This window comes from Glossina fuscipes, unplaced genomic scaffold (genome assembly GCF_014805625.2).
Source record: "Glossina fuscipes isolate IAEA_lab_2018 unplaced genomic scaffold, Yale_Gfus_2 221, whole genome shotgun sequence".
NCBI classification, from domain to species: Eukaryota; Metazoa; Arthropoda; class Insecta; order Diptera; family Glossinidae; genus Glossina; species Glossina fuscipes.
The window spans coordinates 574,031-593,807 of NW_023998564.1; the positions used below are offsets into that span (position 1 = coordinate 574,031).

The 19,777-nt window shown below is 33.5% G+C and overlaps 7 protein-coding genes across 8 annotated transcripts in view; 4 read left to right on the plus strand and 3 right to left on the minus strand.

Moving 5' to 3' along the window:
- Positions 1-2,493: 2,493 nt before the first annotated feature.
- LOC119642224 (ARL14 effector protein) lies at positions 2,494-3,557 on the plus strand. 2 transcript variants are annotated; one of them, XM_038041277.1, is made up of 2 exons: positions 2,494-3,008; positions 3,061-3,557. In XM_038041277.1, exons 1-2 carry the CDS (start codon positions 2,600-2,602, stop codon positions 3,138-3,140), a joined length of 489 nt encoding a protein of 162 aa, XP_037897205.1. In that variant the 5' UTR covers positions 2,494-2,599; the 3' UTR covers positions 3,141-3,557. The 2 variants fall into 2 exon arrangements, with proteins under 2 accessions (XP_037897205.1, XP_037897206.1); XM_038041278.1 differs by having other exon boundaries at positions 2,494-3,143.
- Positions 3,558-3,951: 394 nt separating this feature from the next.
- LOC119642223 lies at positions 3,952-5,797 on the plus strand. Its single transcript, XM_038041276.1, has 6 exons — positions 3,952-4,330; positions 4,391-4,623; positions 4,718-4,828; positions 4,902-5,046; positions 5,454-5,658; positions 5,714-5,797. Exons 1-4 carry the CDS (start codon positions 4,205-4,207, stop codon positions 5,044-5,046), a joined length of 615 nt encoding a protein of 204 aa, XP_037897204.1. The 5' UTR covers positions 3,952-4,204; the 3' UTR covers positions 5,454-5,658; positions 5,714-5,797.
- Positions 5,798-8,514, minus strand: LOC119642222 (zinc finger protein neuro-d4). Its single transcript, XM_038041275.1, has 3 exons — positions 7,861-8,514; positions 7,535-7,798; positions 5,798-7,475 (listed from the first exon to the last, which is right to left on the minus strand). Exons 1-3 carry the CDS (start codon positions 8,270-8,272, stop codon positions 6,589-6,591), a joined length of 1,563 nt encoding a protein of 520 aa, XP_037897203.1. The 5' UTR covers positions 8,273-8,514; the 3' UTR covers positions 5,798-6,588.
- A 195-nt stretch (positions 8,515-8,709) lies between these two features.
- Positions 8,710-9,988, plus strand: LOC119642236. The gene has a single exon (XM_038041295.1). The coding sequence runs from the start codon at positions 8,874-8,876 to the stop codon at positions 9,651-9,653; it is 780 nt and encodes a 259-aa protein (XP_037897223.1). The 5' UTR covers positions 8,710-8,873; the 3' UTR covers positions 9,654-9,988.
- A 96-nt stretch (positions 9,989-10,084) lies between these two features.
- On the minus strand, positions 10,085-11,273 carry LOC119642237 (josephin-like protein). The gene is made up of 2 exons (XM_038041296.1): positions 10,613-11,273; positions 10,085-10,548 (listed from the first exon to the last, which is right to left on the minus strand). The coding sequence occupies exons 1-2, from the start codon at positions 10,891-10,893 to the stop codon at positions 10,197-10,199; spliced, it is 633 nt and encodes a 210-aa protein (XP_037897224.1). The 5' UTR covers positions 10,894-11,273; the 3' UTR covers positions 10,085-10,196.
- A 255-nt stretch (positions 11,274-11,528) lies between these two features.
- Positions 11,529-13,619, plus strand: LOC119642238 (ribonuclease kappa). The gene is made up of 3 exons (XM_038041297.1): positions 11,529-11,714; positions 11,831-11,950; positions 12,016-13,619. The coding sequence occupies exons 1-3, from the start codon at positions 11,646-11,648 to the stop codon at positions 12,115-12,117; spliced, it is 291 nt and encodes a 96-aa protein (XP_037897225.1). The 5' UTR covers positions 11,529-11,645; the 3' UTR covers positions 12,118-13,619.
- The window catches only part of LOC119642234 (guanine nucleotide exchange factor DBS), a 120,240-nt gene continuing 112,846 nt past the window's right edge, over positions 12,384-19,777 (minus strand). The window contains exons 15-16 of the mRNA XM_038041293.1: positions 18,769-18,895; positions 12,384-17,281 (exon numbers count right to left, since the gene is read on the minus strand). Coding sequence (XP_037897221.1) covers positions 17,163-17,281; positions 18,769-18,895 — 246 coding nt within the window. The 3' untranslated portion in view covers positions 12,384-17,162. The remainder of the gene's footprint in view (positions 17,282-18,768; positions 18,896-19,777) is intronic.

Genomic DNA, 19,777 nt, shown 5'->3' on the forward strand with positions numbered 1-19,777 from the left:
TTTTGCGCTCTTCAAAGAGCAAAGCGCTTAAGAAATCAGCTGTACCATCGGTTATGTTAAATTCAAAAGACAAGACAGCTAAAAAGTCAAAGTTAGCCATAGACGATATGAAAATTAAAGAAGCGCAGCAAGGCATTAAAAAAAGTCTGGAGGACATGAGCAACAATTTAGTCAGGAGTAATTGCCGTTTATGCTTGATACCCTCTGCATTTGTGCGGTGGTTAAATGTGTATATTCTTATATTAACTCATTTCTCAAATCGAAGTTAATTCAGAGCGACTTTTCCCGCGTTTTCAGGTGTCTTTATATGATTCCAAGCAGGCCATTAGAAGGAAACATGAATTTTGTCAGTTAATTGAAATTAAACGGAAAACATGTCATCACCATTTAGCATAAATCTGATGATTTGTGTTATTTCGATCTGTTAAGATTTTCTAATTGAGTTGTTTTTTCTAAAGAAACATGTTCAACATTTTCTGATGCTCTTTATCTATTATATTTCATCTTAATTCGTCGGGTGGAACAATCATTTATGTAAATAAAGCTTGTTAAGCCTCATTAAATTTAAAAACAATAAAAAAAAACGGTTAAAACAGTTATGACTTTTTTTGATAAAAAACCAACGTCTAAAAAGTTTCAAGCATTTTTTTAACTGTAGATGTGGATTGTTTTTAACAATCACTTTTTAGGTGGTCGCCAGTAATATTTTCACCATGGCTTAATTCAATGTCTAGTAGAGCATTTTAGCTCTTCCCTAGGCCCAACACGCCCATGTTTATACCTGTCACCCGTCATTTTGTCAAAACGTTTGCAACGCCCAGATGGAAAATTTAGAGACTCCCACAAAATTTAGATGTTCTAATCAGCATCAACTTGTCACTCCGTCTGTCCGTCCGTCAATGCAATCTCTGTTATAAACAAACTCTTGGCCGCGAAAAAGAAGCTATTGATTTCAAAGTTGGCAAAAATTTTGAAATTTCTTGCAGGCAAATTCTGCCGAAGGACAAGCCTACAGTGCAGCGTAAGTTGAGAACACCTCTGTTTTTCAAACGGAATAAAAACCCTTAAACCACATCAGTTAAACCTATGAAAAATTGAACGCATATTCTATAAGCGGAGTTACAGTTTCTGTACAAAAATAGAAACAATTAGCCGCACCTACCCAATTTTACTGGGTGTCATAATTTCATTTTTTTCAAAAACCAAGCAGGATTCAAAAACCCCATAAAGTATGCAAATTCTTGGCTACTTTCCAACTCGGAATGCATCTGATCATGTCCTTTGTCCATTTACCCAACTCTGTAGTACCCCTGATACATATTATTCCGTTCGCAAAAATAAAGATTCGCCTACAAGATTCCAAAAGAAAGTTGAAAATGATCTAAAGTTTTCAAAGGATACGCCTGGGCTCGCACGCCCATAGAGTGCAACACATGTACCATACAAATTTCCACTGTTTTTGTGAAAATAGAAAAATTGAATCCCGCCCATCCCACATCACAGAACACGAAAATTTGCTTCTTTTCCTATTTTTAGTCTTTTTTAGCATACTTTGTTTCTATATTGCAGCTCTTTGTCTAGAGTAAATTATGCCCACTTTCAAAGTTGGTCCGTCAATAATATGGCAGTTCTCTATATATATAAATATATATATAAAGTCAAATTGTGCTATCGTAGATGTTACAAAAATAGACGATAAATTAACAGAATATTACGCAGATCTAAAAGTGAAGTTAAATCCATCGAATCAATGTAGCCTATATATATATATGTATACATGTCGTTTTTTAATTTATTGAAAATGAAATTTCTAAATGTGCTTATCTTTTACATAAGTGAATCACTTACATTTTAAACATAGATCCATGACTATAAACCATAAGTTCGAAATTTTTATCTTTTGCGAGCGGGATTATAACTAAGTTTCCGACCTAACAGAGACGAAAACTATATCAACAATGCTAAACCGTTGATTTCTTTAACCTATGTGGGCTTGATTTACAGAATCCATTGAGATCATTTCTGTATTGGCCTATAATAAACGCTTCTAAGAAGTTTGAAATCACTATACGTCATTGGAAAATTCTTTTCGAATTTTGTTCACTTTTCCCACTTTTGTGTAGTTGGAGGCGAAGCAGTTCGTTGACTTGACTTGAAAAAATATTCACAAGTTTGTAGCTTTCTCCCCACATTCCAGTTGCTGACAGACGAATAAATGAGGCTTGATTGCACTGCAATGAAAAACATTTGTTCTTTATAGGAATCTGGAAAGTTAGTACTTCGTAGAGCAAATTATTAATTTGAATAACTTCCATACGGTCTTTTTTAACTTTTGTTTAAAATTCTTGGCTTATTCCAGTTTTCATTGACTTTAAAATACATTTTGACTTATTTTGGCTCAAAATGGGTTTCTAGCCAAAACTCTTCAAATTAATACAGACTTCATATGAATCATCTGTTATTGACTCGCTTAAAATTTAAGAAGAAGAAGTATTCTATACTTTTAGTTTTGTTTACGTTTTAAGGAACGAGCACAAATTATTAATTGTCTGCTTTTTTAATAAAAGTCAAAGGCATCTTGACGTAATAAAATAAATACATGATGAATACAGATGGGGAATCAAATGAAGCGAATAACTCTTTGCGTATGTCATTGCGGGAGAGGCCTCGTAAGCTACATGCTGAACGTAAATTACGAGAGCGTTGTGATGAATTAAAATTTCTTGATGATTTCGATCCCGAAAAATCCAATCGAGAGAAACGCAAACTTAAACGTAAAGGTAGTCAACAGAATTCGCGTAGCCTCTATGACGAGTACGGACGAATACGTCACAATGGTTTAGATGTCTGTGATTGCATGAACGAAGATTGTCCTGGCTGCTGGTTTGAATGTGAAAATTGCGGCTCTACAAAATGCGGCTTACAATGTCGCGTGAATCGAAAATTTTTCTATGAATCTATTGCGTTTGACGGCAAAGATGCTATCATTAAAAACAAACATTTCCCAAGTAAATAAATTTGGTATTTTAGAAAAATAATCTTAAAAAGATAAAATTTAAGAATCGATATTTCTGCATGTTGGGCTGTCTGAAAAATATCTTGCAAATTTCGTTTGTTTACTCCATTCATATACTTCGTAACATGGAACACCTACTATAAGAAAGAGTTGCTTATTTATAAAGGAACTTAATTGGTAACAATAAATCAAAGTGGAGGACTAAGAAGCCATTAACATCGCAAAAATTTCAAAATTTTTTGTATTTCATTTTGCCGTCAAATATTAAAATATGTACTGGAGCTGAAAAGCTCCACTGATGGGTAAGGTAACTCAACGCCGCTTATTAGAGATGAAGTCGGCCATTGTGCGCGGTTTGGAACCGAAAAGAGTCACTTGTCACAAAAAAGGCGACGAAAAAGAACATTTTTGGGAACCGAGAAGTCGTCATTCAAAAGTACGCATTCGTTTGGGACATTCACTTTCTACGTATGTCGCACCTTTTGGTGACCTTGCAATGTATTCTTGCCCGCTCGGAAATAAAAAATCAAAATAAATCGAAAATGTAAATATTTAACGTTCAAAATATAATTGCATCTTATTCTGAAATCGTTGAATGTTTTCTTAAAAATGCCCGTATATTTCTACTTTTGCTGAAGGCGAATCACTTTTATGAATGTTAGCAAGATTCGAATTAAAAACCATAACTTATTCCAATTCCCGTTGCATAGAAAATGGGCTACGTTACACGAAAGATACAAACTCAAGCAAGGGATGAGGGTATAAAAACGTTCAGAAGAAAGTATCAGAGATTCCACAACGCATTTGTTCATTCTTGATCAGCATCAAATCGTAAATCGATTTAAGCATGCCCGCCTGTCCGTTTGTGTAATGTCTATTGCAAACATTCTCCTGGCTAGCTATGGATAGAAGCTATGCAGGTGTTAACACCTCAAGTTTCGATTAAGAACGAATTTAGTTCACTTGCTTTTTATTCTCTTTTCATTTAGCAACAAGTTTAGTAATTAACAATAATAAAATCGGAAGGTGTCAAAATTTAAGCCGTAGATAGGAAAGTTCTTCTCTAGCAAAAACATAATATGAATACACTAATTAGCAGATTAGGAAATAGGCATTCCGTTAAACTTTCATAAGTTGATTTATATCTTCAGCAGCGTTTAGTCCGCTAATGTTTGTTTCACTTAAAACATGCACGTTAACGAGTTCTTAAGAATTTTTTTCATTGCAATTTTTCTTAAACTATTAAATTGTGTAAAACTTAAGCGCGATAGACGATTTCTCATATTTCCGCGGCAGTCACCCACACGACATCAGGCGAGTTTAGATGCAATTTTAACTTAAATTATTTTGTAATTTTTTTTTTTTATTAATAAGTTTATTGGCGGCATTGGTATTCCGACTGATTTAACTTATGAATCATTAACTATTGGTTATGTGCTGAAAGCTGAATTTTGGTTGCCGTGGAATTCGACGGTATTTTATGAAAACCCTTATCTACCACAATATAAAAAGATAAGTTATTCCCAAAGGCATTTCAAACGCGATATAGATCATAAGACAACCTTGAGATGGAATATCTATCAAAAGCTAATAGAAACGCTAAATAGGTACATATTATTACATTCGATAACGATCGGATCTACACAGCATCGTTTCTCTGGTGTCAGAACTCCCTTTTTATTTTTCGTTCTTAAATTACAGTTATGGCTACAAAGGACAAGAATGTATTCTGAAAGCGATATGTGAAGCTAATGCTGTTGCTTTTAGAAGAGACTATAGCATGTTCGATGAATTAATGCACATATTCTTCAGGTACGGTAATGATGGATAGCATTAAAAAAAAATTTTACAAACTTTAATTCTGTTTCCTTTTTCTATGTTATAGTCCTTCAAGATCTCGCGATTTAAAATCGGAGGATTCGCAACATTTCTTAGAAGCGGCAAAACTAGGCGGGGAATCGGGGGAAACATCTTGCGAACTTTACGAGTGTTCTCTTTCGTTGCTAGCATTAATTTCAACAATTTTCTAAGTAATTATAAGACTAAAAATCCTTATTCAAATTCGATTTTGTATATAGGGTTCTTTTTAATTAGAACGTTTGAAAGACCACTGGGAATTATGTGAATAACTAAAATGAAACTTCAGCCAAGAAGGCGTTCTTGTCTTTCAATATCATGCTATTTTTATACTCTACGCCACTTTTGAGAATTAACTTTACCCAAAAGAACTTAAGATAAATAGCTTTTATTTTACCGATAGATCCCGAAATATTTTCAGAATCGACTTAAGTTTGTCTTTCCGCCTATCTACCTATCTTGATTTCTTATGTCCGATGTCAAATAGCTGTCCTAGTTGACTTCTATTCGTTTATCGATGCGAATTTTTCATCAATTTTCTTAGAACTAAATTTGTAGTATTGTTTCGTTCAATTTCAAGTTTAAAATTTTCTTTTCGGTGCCTATAAATGGATATGCAGTCCAATTACCGGAGTTCAAATAAGGGCAAAAACAAATGCCGTAAAAATATTAAAAAAAATTTAACAAAATGTGTTAAATTCCATGAGCGAGTTGATGTTTTTAAAATAAACGATGCCTGGAAATTACAAATGTACCAAAGTGATCTAAAGACGGAGGAGGAACAGGTATGAAGATAAAAAAAGTTTTTAAAAAGTGGTAATTACAATGCTATTATTATAGGCAAAGCGACGTCTGCACCAACGGAATTATTAGAAAACAGAACTTGAATAGAAAAAAATCTTCTTTTTTTTGACGGGAAAGCAAAATTATTTACTTTTATTTCTCAATTTTCATGTCTGGAAGTTTCAAGAACGGAACGCATCCTTTAAATACTATAATGGATTAAATACTAAAATTTGATTAACGTGAATCTTATGAGGGTTTTTAAAGATTTGTCTCGTTTTTGCTCCTCATGTATATAATTTTTTTTCCAAGTGTTTTTGTGTAATGTAAAAATATTATTCAAAAAACAAATCGTGTATAAAAAATAAGATCAGGACAACTTTGAAATTAAATTAAACCTTAAAACAAGCTGCGTCATTACACATCCATAAAATAAAAGTCAATAATTAAAAAAAATAAAAAAACTGGTAAGCAAAATAAAACAGATTTGATTTCATTAAAGAACAAGGCGCCCCGAAGATATCACTTTCCTAAGCAAAATGTACGAAAATCGTGGTATTCCAATGGGTGTAATATTTACCATACCATTTGACTTACGTATTTATTATGTAATTCTGCATTACTAAGAAAATGTCGGCGACGGCAAATTTTAAAATGCGTATTTTACAATTTCAAATAAATACTCTTGTTGAGATTCGATACTTTAAATTGACAAGCCCACGATTTAGTGTCCTTGAAGTTTCAAGATACGACCTATGAGATTAAGAATAACTAAAATTCATTCGTATGACCGACAATGTGTGCTTTTGTTTTTGAAACTGAGTAACAAGATGAATATTCACAATCTCTTTTGGTTGTGGATATTAAAGAAAAAAAGTTAATAAATATATGAATGACGGAGGAGGAATGAAAAATAAATATCAGCGAATAATTTAGTTGGCTTCAGGAGCAGATGGAGCAACAGAAGCAGCCCCTTTGTGAAATTCATTCATACACAATTTGCAACTCCAAGATCCTTCAGGCGGCGTGACGAGAGGTGGCGATAAACAATACATATGATAACCGCGATCGCAGTCATCGCAGAAGAGTAATTGATCATCATTATCCGAAGTACCGCAGATAGAGCAAAATTTGCACTCAATACATTGCCAGCGATAACGCTTCACAGAAATAATCATATTAGGGGTAAATTGCAAACACGATGGATGACCTGAACGACCACAATCCGAACAAGAAACTAACTCTTCGGGAAGGTTTGTTTTCTTATTTTCGCGTTGATCACCCAAACAAAAATCACAATAAGGTGATGGTTGAGCTACCTCACGATCAACCGAACGTATTTTCGTTTTAGTGGCACTTTTTTGAGGTGTAGCACCAACGACAACAACGTGTGATGTTGAGGATGCAGTGGCGGCTGCAGCAGCCACGACCGCTGCGGCTGCAGCTGCAGCAGCCGGCGGTGCTGCTACGGTACTGTTATCAATTGTTGCAGTTGTTGAGACTGATGAAGCATCAATAGCGAGGGCTGTGGAAGCTGAATTCTCCGGCGGGGCGTTACCGGTAGTACTCGCAGCTGACGAGGAATTGTTTGAGGAAGGCATGGTTAAGCCGGGCTGGGAATTATCATCCGTGTTCGTAATCGGAGAAGCTGAATTGGAATGACTTACACTGGACGCCGCAACGTTGGCGGCAGCCGCGACAGCAGCAGCTGCTGCAACTGCAGCTGCCGAACTACCGCTTCCAGCTCCTCCACCCCGCCGACGACGAGTTGGCTCACCAGAAACTTCCCCTTCAAGAGCTCCACCTCGACGACGAGTACCTATAATGCATATATATACGCATGATATAAGAAAGTTTACAGCAAGCTGGATTTCGTACCTCCTCCTTTGCGTCCTCTCTTAGGAGTACCATCGACACTAGCGTTACTTTTACGCCAACGTGTAGCGCGTTTGCGTTTACCCCTACTATTATAAGACTCGTCATAATCATTGTCTGATTCAAAATCATCTTCAAAGTCATCTACATGATGATGATAGGACATATCCATGTCTTCATGAAACCATTCCTTTTCAGCGTTAGCATGAGAATCTTTGCTGTCGTTGTCACCTGAAGCACTCATTGAATTTCCATCGGCAGTTAAAGCTTCACAAGACAATGTTAATGAAAGTTTAAAAATATTGCAAAAATTATAAGGAGCCTCTCACCTGCATTTTCAGTTTGGTGATGGTCACGATTAGAGGGTCCTGTTCCCGCTCCTGAGGAATGATGATGATGATGATGGCTTGTCTCCCGATACTGATACGCCCGATAACTATGATGATGATTTAATAAATACTGTCTTTTCGGTTTACGCCAACGGGCTGAGGGATACGTGTAAATTTGTCCTTCACGAAAACCCGGCATACGTTGCTTTTGCTTTACAAACAACATAGAATGCGTTTGTGCAACTCCTGTCTGCGGATCCAAAAATGGCATACGCAAACGTCTCTCTATACACAAGCGAGTATTATAGGTTTCGCTATTCTCTAAAATCTCCTTATACGCCGAATCATTAAGAAAATTTTGTATTTTCTCAAAATTATTAATATTGACCACTTCAATTTCAGGTGCCGACATGGCTTTTTAAAAAGAAAAAACAGGCGTTTAGGCCAAATTATGTCTGTCAGCGTTCTGCGTTTCCACGAAAATTAGAAATTATTTTATTTCATTCGTTTACGCAAATACGTCAATTAAATTTATGTTCTTCATTTGTGAACTGATGCTACTCTTATGTTTTGTTTAAATTTAAATGAAATTTTTAACAAATATATAATACTTCCGTAAATTAATCTGCATTTTTTGCAGCCAAACAAGTTTTTGATTTTCGTCTTTTATGTTGGCATTGTTGCCAAGACATAAAAAGAGTTTAGGTATTTTTGCAATTTGTACAAAAGAGCTTCGGAAAGGCAACTCTTTTCCATACTCGCTTTCTCAAAAAAAAAAAAACATCTCATCATTTTTAGGATGAATTGACATTAATTATAACTAGGTCTTTATTCTGTCAGTGAATTTCATTAGATATTCAGAAGAGAACGTTTGCTTTGGGCGTGGAGTTTTTTTTTGCGTGATTGCTTATAAACACTTTAAAGAATATTGTACTTTTCATTTGCGAGTAAATCCGTTTATTTTATAAAATTAACACTAGTGAATCAAAGCTTTCAAAAAAAAAAAAATCTACATGGGAGCTAGTAATCGTAACACAATCGTGGCAGTAGGATTGTCAGCTGTGGCTTTTAGTCTTTTTCTGATAGCATTTGCAACACCTTATTGGCTTGTTACTGATGGCCGTTTGAAAAATCCGCGCTTTACAAATTTGGGCTTATGGGAAGTGTGCTTTAGAAGTTTTCAAGATATCCATCGTTTTTTTGATACAGAATTTAAAGGCTGCATGTGGGTCTTTGAAGAGGAATATTACATCATTCATGACTTCCTGTTACCTGGGTTTTATATAGCCGTTCAATTGTTCGCGACATTATGTTTCGTAACATGTCTAATCGCTTTGCCGTTGACTCTATCGTTTCTACGTACATCTAGAGATGATGATCGCTACGTATTCCTATTGCTTACGATAGGATCATTCCAAGTTTTGGCTTCGTTTTTCGGTTTGCTGGCAGTGATAATATTCGGGGCTAAAGGTGACTCACGTGATTGGATGCCACATTGGCAAAATAATGATATGGGCTGGTCTTTTGCTTTAGCAGTGATTGGTTCGTCATTTCTTATGCCTGCAGGCGTTATGTATATAGTGGAAGCACGAAGAGAACGCTATCGTCGTTTGAATGAGATAAGTAATCGAGAAGCCATAAGTGAATACGGTGGCGATGACTACTATCAACAACAACAAGCTGCCCATCAATATTTTGCACCTGAACCTAGCCGACCTCGACGCCCAACCTCAGGCCAACGCGCTTCGAGTACAGCCACTACAAGTGGCGGTGGCATTCAAACAGATATATAAACTAGCTTTGTATGCAAGTAAAACATTCTGGATATTTTCTGTTTTTAAAACATATCCGTCCCTCTATATAATATCCAATTATATAATGACCAATTAAAAGAGCATATAGGCAATTCCGTATATCTCTACGTATTAATATTGTATTAGTATTTTTATATATTTAAGACTCTCTGTAACAAAATTTTTTTATATAAACTTCTATAGTTTCATATATATACATTTTCACATCACATATTTTCTACGGTTTTAGTGTACTTCTAATCTCTACTACAAATAGCTACACATCAAATACGGAAGTACTTGCATAATTCACATAAAGAAAGAAAAACGGGAAATTTTCTTTTTATTAAACCGAAACATATAAATTAACAGTAAAGTATATCTTAACCCTATTAGAATTTTGCTTGAATATATAATTGTTTTTTATATGGACACTTGCACATTCCATACGTCGCGACTAGATTTTAAATGATTTAAATACAACCGTACAACCTAAGACATCGTTCAAGTCTATTTTTTATTTTCTGAGGACTATAACGAAATTCAAGAAACATGTCCATTCATAGACGAGGACGGCGTTAAGACTTCCTTGTTAGTTTTAAGCCATTTCTTAGATGTATCATTGTCGTTGGCACCGCCATTTTCAATTATTACAAATAATTCTCTATCGTTGGTATGCAATTGTTGGCGCAAATAATTGAATAATTGCTCTTGATTGCCTAAACATTCAGGCATTTGTAATTTTGAATCTAAATTGTAGAATTTCTTATCAATTTCTCGGATCGCTATCCAATGTCTTCGATGCAGAGGTAGAGTAATAAAACCAAGCTTGTAATCTGAAGGCACATTTAATATCAGACCAACGATGGCTTGTAAGTCGATGCAGGCAGGATCTCTGAAAATGAGACAATTCAACTAGTTAGCTTTGCCATATAATAATTTGAGACGTATTTAATTACTTCCGTTTATCAAACCAGCAAGCCTCACATTTGCGCAGTTGCAACGCCTGCATGATAACATTAATATCGTAGTTACCCAAACCTAGCATAGAACGATGGGGGTTTAACCACACGCTAGGATTTAGATTTGTGCAAATTTCATCCAATTGTTCTTTGGTGAAGGAATTTTTACATTGAAACAAATTGTTTAAAGTATGTAAGGCGCACAGCTGACGTGTTTGCCTTTCATGGTATATTTTTGATGTGTTTAACGAGGACATTTTGTTGGAATTCAAGACCATCTAAATAAACTAAATTTTTTAAATATTTAAGAAAAATTTCTAACTAACAAATAAAAGAACGGTCAGCAAAATAATAATGTTTACGTTTGTAATACAAAAAAAATTATTGTTGTTGCCTTGAAAAGCTTCAGAAATCACTCTAGGATTGCCAAATAATAAATCATTGTTCTTCTGGTATTTTGATTGATTTTAAGATGTAATCTGCAGCGAGTATTAGGAGATTCACTTGGATACCCACTGAAGTGTCACGGAGGTGTAACTGATTCGTTGACATTTCTTTATTTTATTTGTTGATTATAATTATTGGAATTTATCATTTATTTATTTATTTTTCTTTAAATATGATGTTTGTTACTACAAATTTTGGTTGTATTCGAGTATAAAAGTAAGTTTTAGATGTGAAGCATTTATATCTGGCAGCGCCAGTAAGCAGATCAAAATGAATGCACAATTTTCTTAAAACTGCTCGACTTTGAATTTAAAATTTTTATTACAAATTTTCCCATTAAATTTGAATTCTAATCGTAAATTTTTAATTTTTCTTTCTTAACAGCCATCATTTCCATATACGTTGTCAGCTATTAATCCGAATATATGATTTCGCAACCCTGGTTAAATAAAGCTGTCACATGATTTTCACCTGACTGACATTTATCATCGTAAATTTTACATTGACGACAAGTAGGTTCAATAAATAGCTTATTTTTGAAAATTTAAAGCAAAATTGCTGTAATTTAAAACAAACAAACAAAATGAAAATCTGTGGTCCTAAATTATCGCTTTGCGGTCTGATTATTTCCATTTGGGGTGTAATTCAGTTGGTAAGTAGTTTAGAAAAAAAAAAGGCGAAGCCGATGGGAGTATTCAGGCGGAGCCCAAGCAGAATTATAATAATAATATGGAAGATATTTATTAAAGCAACATTTTCTTTCGTAAGGTTTTGATGGGGCTATTTTTCTATATACATAGCGTGGCATTGATAGAAGATTTACCATTAGAGGAGGAATACCATTCAGTTGAGGAGTTCTATGCTGCAGCTAATGCTGCATATAATCAGGTAAGAAAGTATTCAATAACGAACAGTCGCCACTTAGAGATTATTGCTCTTTTTTACACTTTCAGAATGCTTACAATTGTTGGATTGCTGCCTGTATTTATGTTTTAACATTGTTATTCTCAGCTCAGCAATTTTATGTAAACAGCCGTACGACTGCCAGTTGCTAACTGATTTTCTTACTTATCAAACATGTTTCACATTCTCAAAACTAGCTTTGAACGAATTGCAGCATTAGAAAAGTAAACTATTTGAATGTCTATAGATAAGTAAAACAAAAAAAGGGCTGCAATTGTTGATTATCTTTATAAGGATTTAATGATGTAAATGGTGAAATATTATCCTATAATTTGAACTTTTGAACAAACTTCAGTCGTGCAACAGCTATAGTCCCTTAAAAACAATGTTATTATTATAACCAATGATATTCCTAAACAACTGTTGAGAGATTATCAAACCACTTTTGATTTGTTATTTGCATTTTGTTTATTTGCAAAGTTATAGATGAGAAAATTTTCTCAAAAGATTCATTGTCTCCCAAAAATTTAAAAAAAAATACTTTATTTCGAATTGGTTTCTAATCATATAAGTTTCCATGTGCTTAAAAAAGTGTTCCTCCTCATATTAAACAAATTTCTTAGCTAATGTTTTCCGAAGTTTTCCGTACTTTTTTAATGCAAATTTATACCACTGGCCGTAAATTATTTCAAGTTTTCTTTCTATTTGTTTCACCTGATGAATGAGTTATTCGCTTTTTCTGAATTTCTTTTTTTTCATGTATGTATTTGTTAATTATTTCCATTATCGAAAAACTCTCCAGTGTGAGAAAATTTCTTTGTAAATTATTATTACCATATCATTAAGCGTTAATTTTATTCTTAGTGAAGAAATAGAGTTTTGATTCATTATTGTGCATGTGAAATATTCTACTTTAATAAAAGCGTAATTTTATTTCATATAGGGTGATCTAAACGACTTACACCATTATGTAGCTATAATAGACACTTCAAACCCCAAACCTTCCAGAAAAAGAGCTGAGAGTTATTTAGCGCGTACTCCATAAATGAAATTATTACGTTAATTCTGACTTGCGGGAAATTTATATACTTACCATTTGGACAACTCTTTGAAGAAGCGGGGTGTATAACTCTCAAGTCGTAGACAATTTTATCAAGTATCGATTTTTATTCCCATCATCAAAGGATGCAGCGTATATTAATTTTACCAAAGCGTTTGAAATGTCTAGAAGAAACCTTCAGAGACCCTACAAAACGTATATGGCTTTGATCAGCATCAAATCCTTAATCGGTTCAAGCACGTCCGTCCGCCTCTGTAATGTCTTTTTTAAACATTCTTCTGGCCGGAAAAATGAAGCTTGAAATGAAGCTGACTTGCAGAAACTTTGGAAGTTCCTACACGAAGGCGGGGTAATGAAAATCGGCCAAATTGGTCGAAGAGTAAGGTTACAGTATCACGTAAACTAAGAAAAACCTCTATTTTTCAAAAGGGGTAAAAAATTTGTTTTTTTTCTAATTGTTCATAAACACCACAGCAGGTAAATCTCCATAGGTAAAAAAGCATATTCTATGGGTGCAAGCAAACTTGGAAAATCCTTATATTATATTCACCTGAGCATGTTTGCCTGTCTATCTGTTCCTGTTGCTTAAAATTTTCAAAGGACTTTGAAAATTATGTAACTTTCTCAAAAGCCTCGCCTACAAAGTCCACACTACTATGCACCAAAAGCTGTGAAGACCGTTGGTGGATTCAAAAGATTCTGCCACGATAGAAAATAATTATCTTACGTATTTCAAATTTAGGCACTCTTAATAGGAGGACATTCAAAAAGTTAAGAATGTTAATACTTTATAGCACGATTCGTATGTGATTCTCGTTATGAATCCTAACATCAAGCGAATGAATGGGTCATGGATCAAATCAATGGATCATATTTAATATTGCATCTTTTGATTCTTATTGATGGAGCTTAATAAAAAGATATATCAATGTTTTATGTAAATGTTTTTCATCGCAGCGTATAAAAAATAATTTTAAAATGAACACATCTTACTAGTACGTTAAGCAAAATTCATGACCTTTTAAATAATTTCTTGGCAAAAGAATACTTACTAACAGCTCCTATTTTTTCGAAATTTCGATTTGTTCAAATAAACATGATTTTTACTTTAATTTAGTTAAGTTTATTTGGGTTACTTATTTGTAGCCCGTTTTATATAATATACACAAAGCTGTGCTTGCGCTATTTAATAAGATATTGTGTTATAAAAATAATTCAGCTACAAATGCAAAATAAAAACAAAAAAACATTTTCAAAACAATGCCTGTATTCACATACAAAATACAAGAATTTTTTTATGTTTCAGATCTTGCGATGAACAATGAAGGAGACTAGAGTCGAAACATATAACGTTTTTATATTGTGTGTGCTAAAAAATTGGAAATCTTTTATGGAAATTATTAACTTCTCTTTTTTATGTACAGCTTGATCAAGTTATTTGAATTTTTTCGATTTTTTTGAAAAAAACTTTCGGATATCTTTCACATTTGCAGTTGCAGATTGATGGATTTGCAGTTTAGGCAGAACTTTCCGAGAAATATTTTGAGTTGTTGGACTACTAGGTAGACATGTTATTCAGTAGTGAATGTACTGGGGGTACGAAGTAGCGTCAATTAAATAGTTGGTCGTATATCGTCATGTCTACCTTGTCACTTATCGCAACCTTTCCCAGCAAATGTTCATCATGAACTTTTTGCATGCCAACGTTAATTCCATTATAGAATATTTCCATCCATTTCCACAACAAATTTTTTGGGTTTGACTTTCGCATCTTATCACCAACGGCATTCGAAAAAATTCCTCGCGAGATCAAAAGATCGGAAGCCGATTGAATATATAATTTATTGAAGGACTTTTGTTTTTCTTGACTTAGCTTTGTTCAATTTCCGCCAGAATGTTATCCATTTCTTTTATGACTTTTTATCAGAAGAAATTTATGTATCTGACATTAAGGACGCTAACGCCATTAGTCATTCATTAATATTCTCTTGTATACAAAAAATGTTTTTGAAAACTTCTATAACTTTTTCTTGCGTTGTTCAATAATTTGTGTTCACATCTTGAAAATTGTCAGCATAATGTTTTTATGGCCTTTCAACCCTGAGAAAACTTCTAAAGTGACAGTTTTTGCAATATTGATGCATCTTAGCTGCAATAATTACATTGTGTATGTACCTAATATTGATTTCATAATTACTTCTTGTATACGGTTTTTTGGACAAAATATTTAGAGTTTCTCCTTAGCCGATTGTTTTAAATTGCTGAACACAGCCTCAAATTTACCGTATGTCGCATGTATTTTTTTACATACTTTTTTCGCACGGTTTTCTAAGGAACACATATAAAAATGTAGTAAAGAAGGATTGGGCGTATACTCTGCACATAGGGTATTGTGTTCAAAGAATAAACCAATATTCAAGTTAAATTGCGCGGGTAAATTGAATATTAAAATTGTTTTTTATTAGTAGCATTGTGACAGACATCTGCGATTTTGTGCGACACAGAATGTGTTCTTCCCGATTTTTACAACGTAGGTTTTTGTTAAGCAAAGAGGTTGCATTAAATATTCCTTGCGAGATGAAATTTCTTGTGCGAAACGTTTAGAACGTTACGGAGAACCTTTGATGAGCAGACTTTGCCGGCGGAAAACTTCAAAGAAGCCCGAGAATGGGTTGAAGACGAAAAGCATCCAGTGCGGATGAAAATCACGTCAAATAAATTAAAGATTTAAAACCCATCGTTTCGAAATCATCAGCCAACAGCATTTTAACTTATGTTTTGGGTCGGAAGAGCGTCGAATTTGGCTGTGTGTTCAGTGTTTTTGGTATTAATAAATCTTTCAGGAGATGTTATCTCGTTATCAACAGGCCGTAAAGCGTATCATTACAGGAGATCAGACTTGAGGATAAGGATAACTTTTGCTTTCTGCATCACGATAATGCGCCATCTTACATTGAATTGGTTCTTCCCGATCATTTCGTTAAATACTCAACTACCCATATCGTTCCACAACCAACGTATTCACCCCAAGCTTAAAAGCTCACTCCGGAGACGTTCTGACTTCATTGAAGAAATACAAGATAAAGCGGAGAAAGCTTTGAAGGTCGTTCCGAAAATTGAAAATAAGAACTGCTTCGAGAAATTAAAAAAAAGTCGGTATAAGAGGGAATTACTTTGAATGCGATGAAGTAGATTTGGAATAATAAACAGATTTAAAAAAGTTGGAATTAAATTAGTCTCACATTTTGAACACGTAGTATAAGTATATATATAAAATATATATATAAAATAATTGCAATGAGGAACAAAACAATCTTTGGAAAAAGCTCGTAGTAAAATTAATGGCTAATAAAATCAAATTTAATTTAGTTGCTGTATGCATATGAGAAGAAAATGAACACTTAAACTAAAATCAAATCAAAATCGAGTTTATTATTAAATTTATATATAAATTGTTCTCTAGTTGCAAACTATATTCTTAGCTATAATAGTTAAATTTATTAAATATAATTTACATGTTATGTTAATGTTGTGCCATTTCAATTACTGTTTGGTTGAGCGTTTTAAGCAAAAGCGTTTATAAAATGTTTTACAATATATTTAAATTTTATCTTAATTTATCCTTTTTTTACAAATTCTCTTACATGAATTTTGTTCTCTAAGTAAACTCTTTTAAAAAAATCAATTGGAACAAAGTTGAGGGGTTAGCATTTCTTTAGGTTTTAGAATGTATATAAGTACAACTGTTAAAAATTTAAATTAAATAAATAAATAAATAGAAAAAAGAGAAAAAGAAATAATAATTTCGAATATCTTTTGGTTAAGCTTATTTGATTGGTTCAATTTTATATATGAAAGGCCAAAAAGTTATATCGATTTGGTGCTATAATGTTGTAATGATTAAAAAATATATTGATCCACATTTTTCTTTTGTTTATAATAAAGCGTGCTGGTGATTGAGATAAAAATTTATAAAATTCGAGTGTTATCTTTTGTCGTCATATCAACATTAAGATTAGATATAGTTAATTTAATTAATATATATATATATATAGGAAGATAGCAAGTAACAGAGATAGAGAGAGAGGAGAAAAAAAGGTGCAATTGTTTCAGTGAATGTAAATAGTTATATAGTTTTTACTCGTTCGGTTTTTGAAGATTTATTAAACGCTCTTGATTACGGCTAGAAGATCGGGAAGATTTACGATTAACAGATTCCAAATAGGCCGCTGGTGTCCAACCTTCACAATTGATTTCTAAATCACATAATAGAAAAGTAAAGAAAAATATTCTTACAATGGGCTGAAGCATCAGTACATATATTTTATTAAAGTTTAAAAAAAACAAAATAAACAAGTAAGAAAATTATATTCGGTCTTGACCGAATCTTTTATAGCGATCGCCGTTATCATAAAAAAGAAAAAAAAAGTAAAGGCACTAAATTTTCATGCTCTACAATGTGGAGCCGTCGCGACTGACCTTATTTATTTTCACGATAAAAGTTTTCGTCGCATAGAGGTATGGTCTTTGTAGACGTGTCCCTGCAAAAGTGTCTTCCAGATGCTTTTGCAAATTCATAGGCGATATCTTCATTTTCGCCAACGGGAGAATGTTGGTTGCGCCGACAGACAGATAGTCAGTCGAAAGTCGGACATGTTAAAACTGTCCAAAAATGTATATACTTATGGGGTTTTTGAGGCTTGTTTCTGCGCCTTTTAAAGGTATTGAAATAAAGGAAAGTATGACACGGACATTTTTTCCATTTTTATACAGTTACTGCAGCATCGCCTATAGAATATATGGTCAAATTTTTGTAGATTTTACTGTTGTAGTTTATGAGTAATGATCAAAAACCCAAATTTTTTATTCATTTCGTAAAACAGGGCTAGTCTCAGTTTACGTAGTACTAGAGACGTCTCGCTTGGCGGATTTGGCCCACTTTCAATAGCAACTTGCGCTCATGAACTTAACAATTTTTGCCGAATTTGAAGTCGATAGTTTAATTTTTGCGGCAAGGAGAATGTTTACAACAGACGTTACACAGACGGATATGCTTAAATTGATTCAGAATTTAATGCTGATCAAGAACACATGTACTTTGTGGGATATCTGATGCTTTTTTCTGGGCGTAGCAAACATTTCGACAAAAAGAATATATCTCTAATATTTCAGTGATGGGTATAAAAATGGGCAAAAACTAATTTGGTCATTTTTTATCATTGATTTTCTGCTGTTTTGTCACAACACAATGACCTTGTTTACTGGTCAAATAGCTGAAAAGTCAAATCAACGTCAAAGCGCTGGGACTATAAAGCCTGTAGCTGTCTGAATAGCCAAGCAGCCAAGAATCATGACTCTCAAGCTTTTTAAAGTTTTCTTTAAAAGAGACTGCGGCCGCCACCTTCCTATCTCTCTCTCTTTCCTCTCTTCTTTCTTACAGTCATCGTGTTACACGAATATGGGACGAATATGGGATTAGTAGTATTGAAAAGAGATAAAAAATGCGAAAACCCGGTATAGCACGATTCCGCAAGATCCACCATGTGGCGATCGTGGCTACAGAAACTCCATTAATTTCACATAGTTAAGAAATCCCACCGGATATTATGGAGTATCAAAATTGAATTCTTTCTATTTTTTTGTTTTTTTAATTAATATAAAATATATATAAAATAATTTTCTTACTTGTTTAAATTACTTTACACTTTGCAATATGGTAAGTAGATGAATATTATAAGATTACCTAATATGCGGACATACCACCAGCCGGCACAACCTACTTTAAGTAATTCAACTGTATCTCCTTCGTGCATTGAGACTTCCGAATGACCCACCGCCACATAGTCGGCTAGAGCTACATATTTACTGCCCTGTGGTTTCGAGTGTTAGATATAAGCCAAACGTATACATACGTATATAAATATATATAAAGCATATGTAAATATTTATGTTAGATCGATATTATTGATTTTAATAAATACTTAAAAACAATTCAAAATGTTAGAATCGGACAAAACCGACTGTTAAACACACTACGCCGCCTTGCAACGACAACTTTCAAACAAAGCTTTGTATGATACCGTAAGCGACCATAAACGTGGTGCGATTCAATTCATTATTAATGAAATTCTGTTTTGCGTGGAATGCGTGGACGGCAGACATCGGAGAGACAGATCTTCAGTGAGATTTTTTTGAAAATGATTCTAAATTGACTGGTATTTGATTTGATTTGGATGTTGCAAACGTGGCGTAGGGAATAATTATCTTTAATTTTTTTTTTTTTTAATTTAGCTTATGTGATTGATTAGTTGTTTATTTTGTATGTAATTCTGACAAGCAATTGCTTAATTAATTATAAGCTATTTTCATTTTATGACTTTGGCATTCGTTAGAAAATTAACTAAACGAAAGTCGTTATTAATATACAAAATAAATAAAATATTTAAATAATTAATGTTTAAATCAAGCATTCCAAATAATAAACTAAATGATTCTCGAGGCATATATGTGCGATCAGTTAGTTAGATGTTTTTAATGTGAATGTCGAGCCAAGTTATATAAACCAATGTGTGAGTGATAAGGATAGTGCTGCACAAAGGGGACTTTTAAACAAATTTAGTTCTTAATATAAGATTACTTCTTTGTTAAAATGTAAGTGTATGTGTTGTGCAATTTTCTAACAATTTCAAATTTGCATTAACTTATTACAATATGTACATTTTACAGTGGTTTTCTAGGTTAATTAGGTTGTG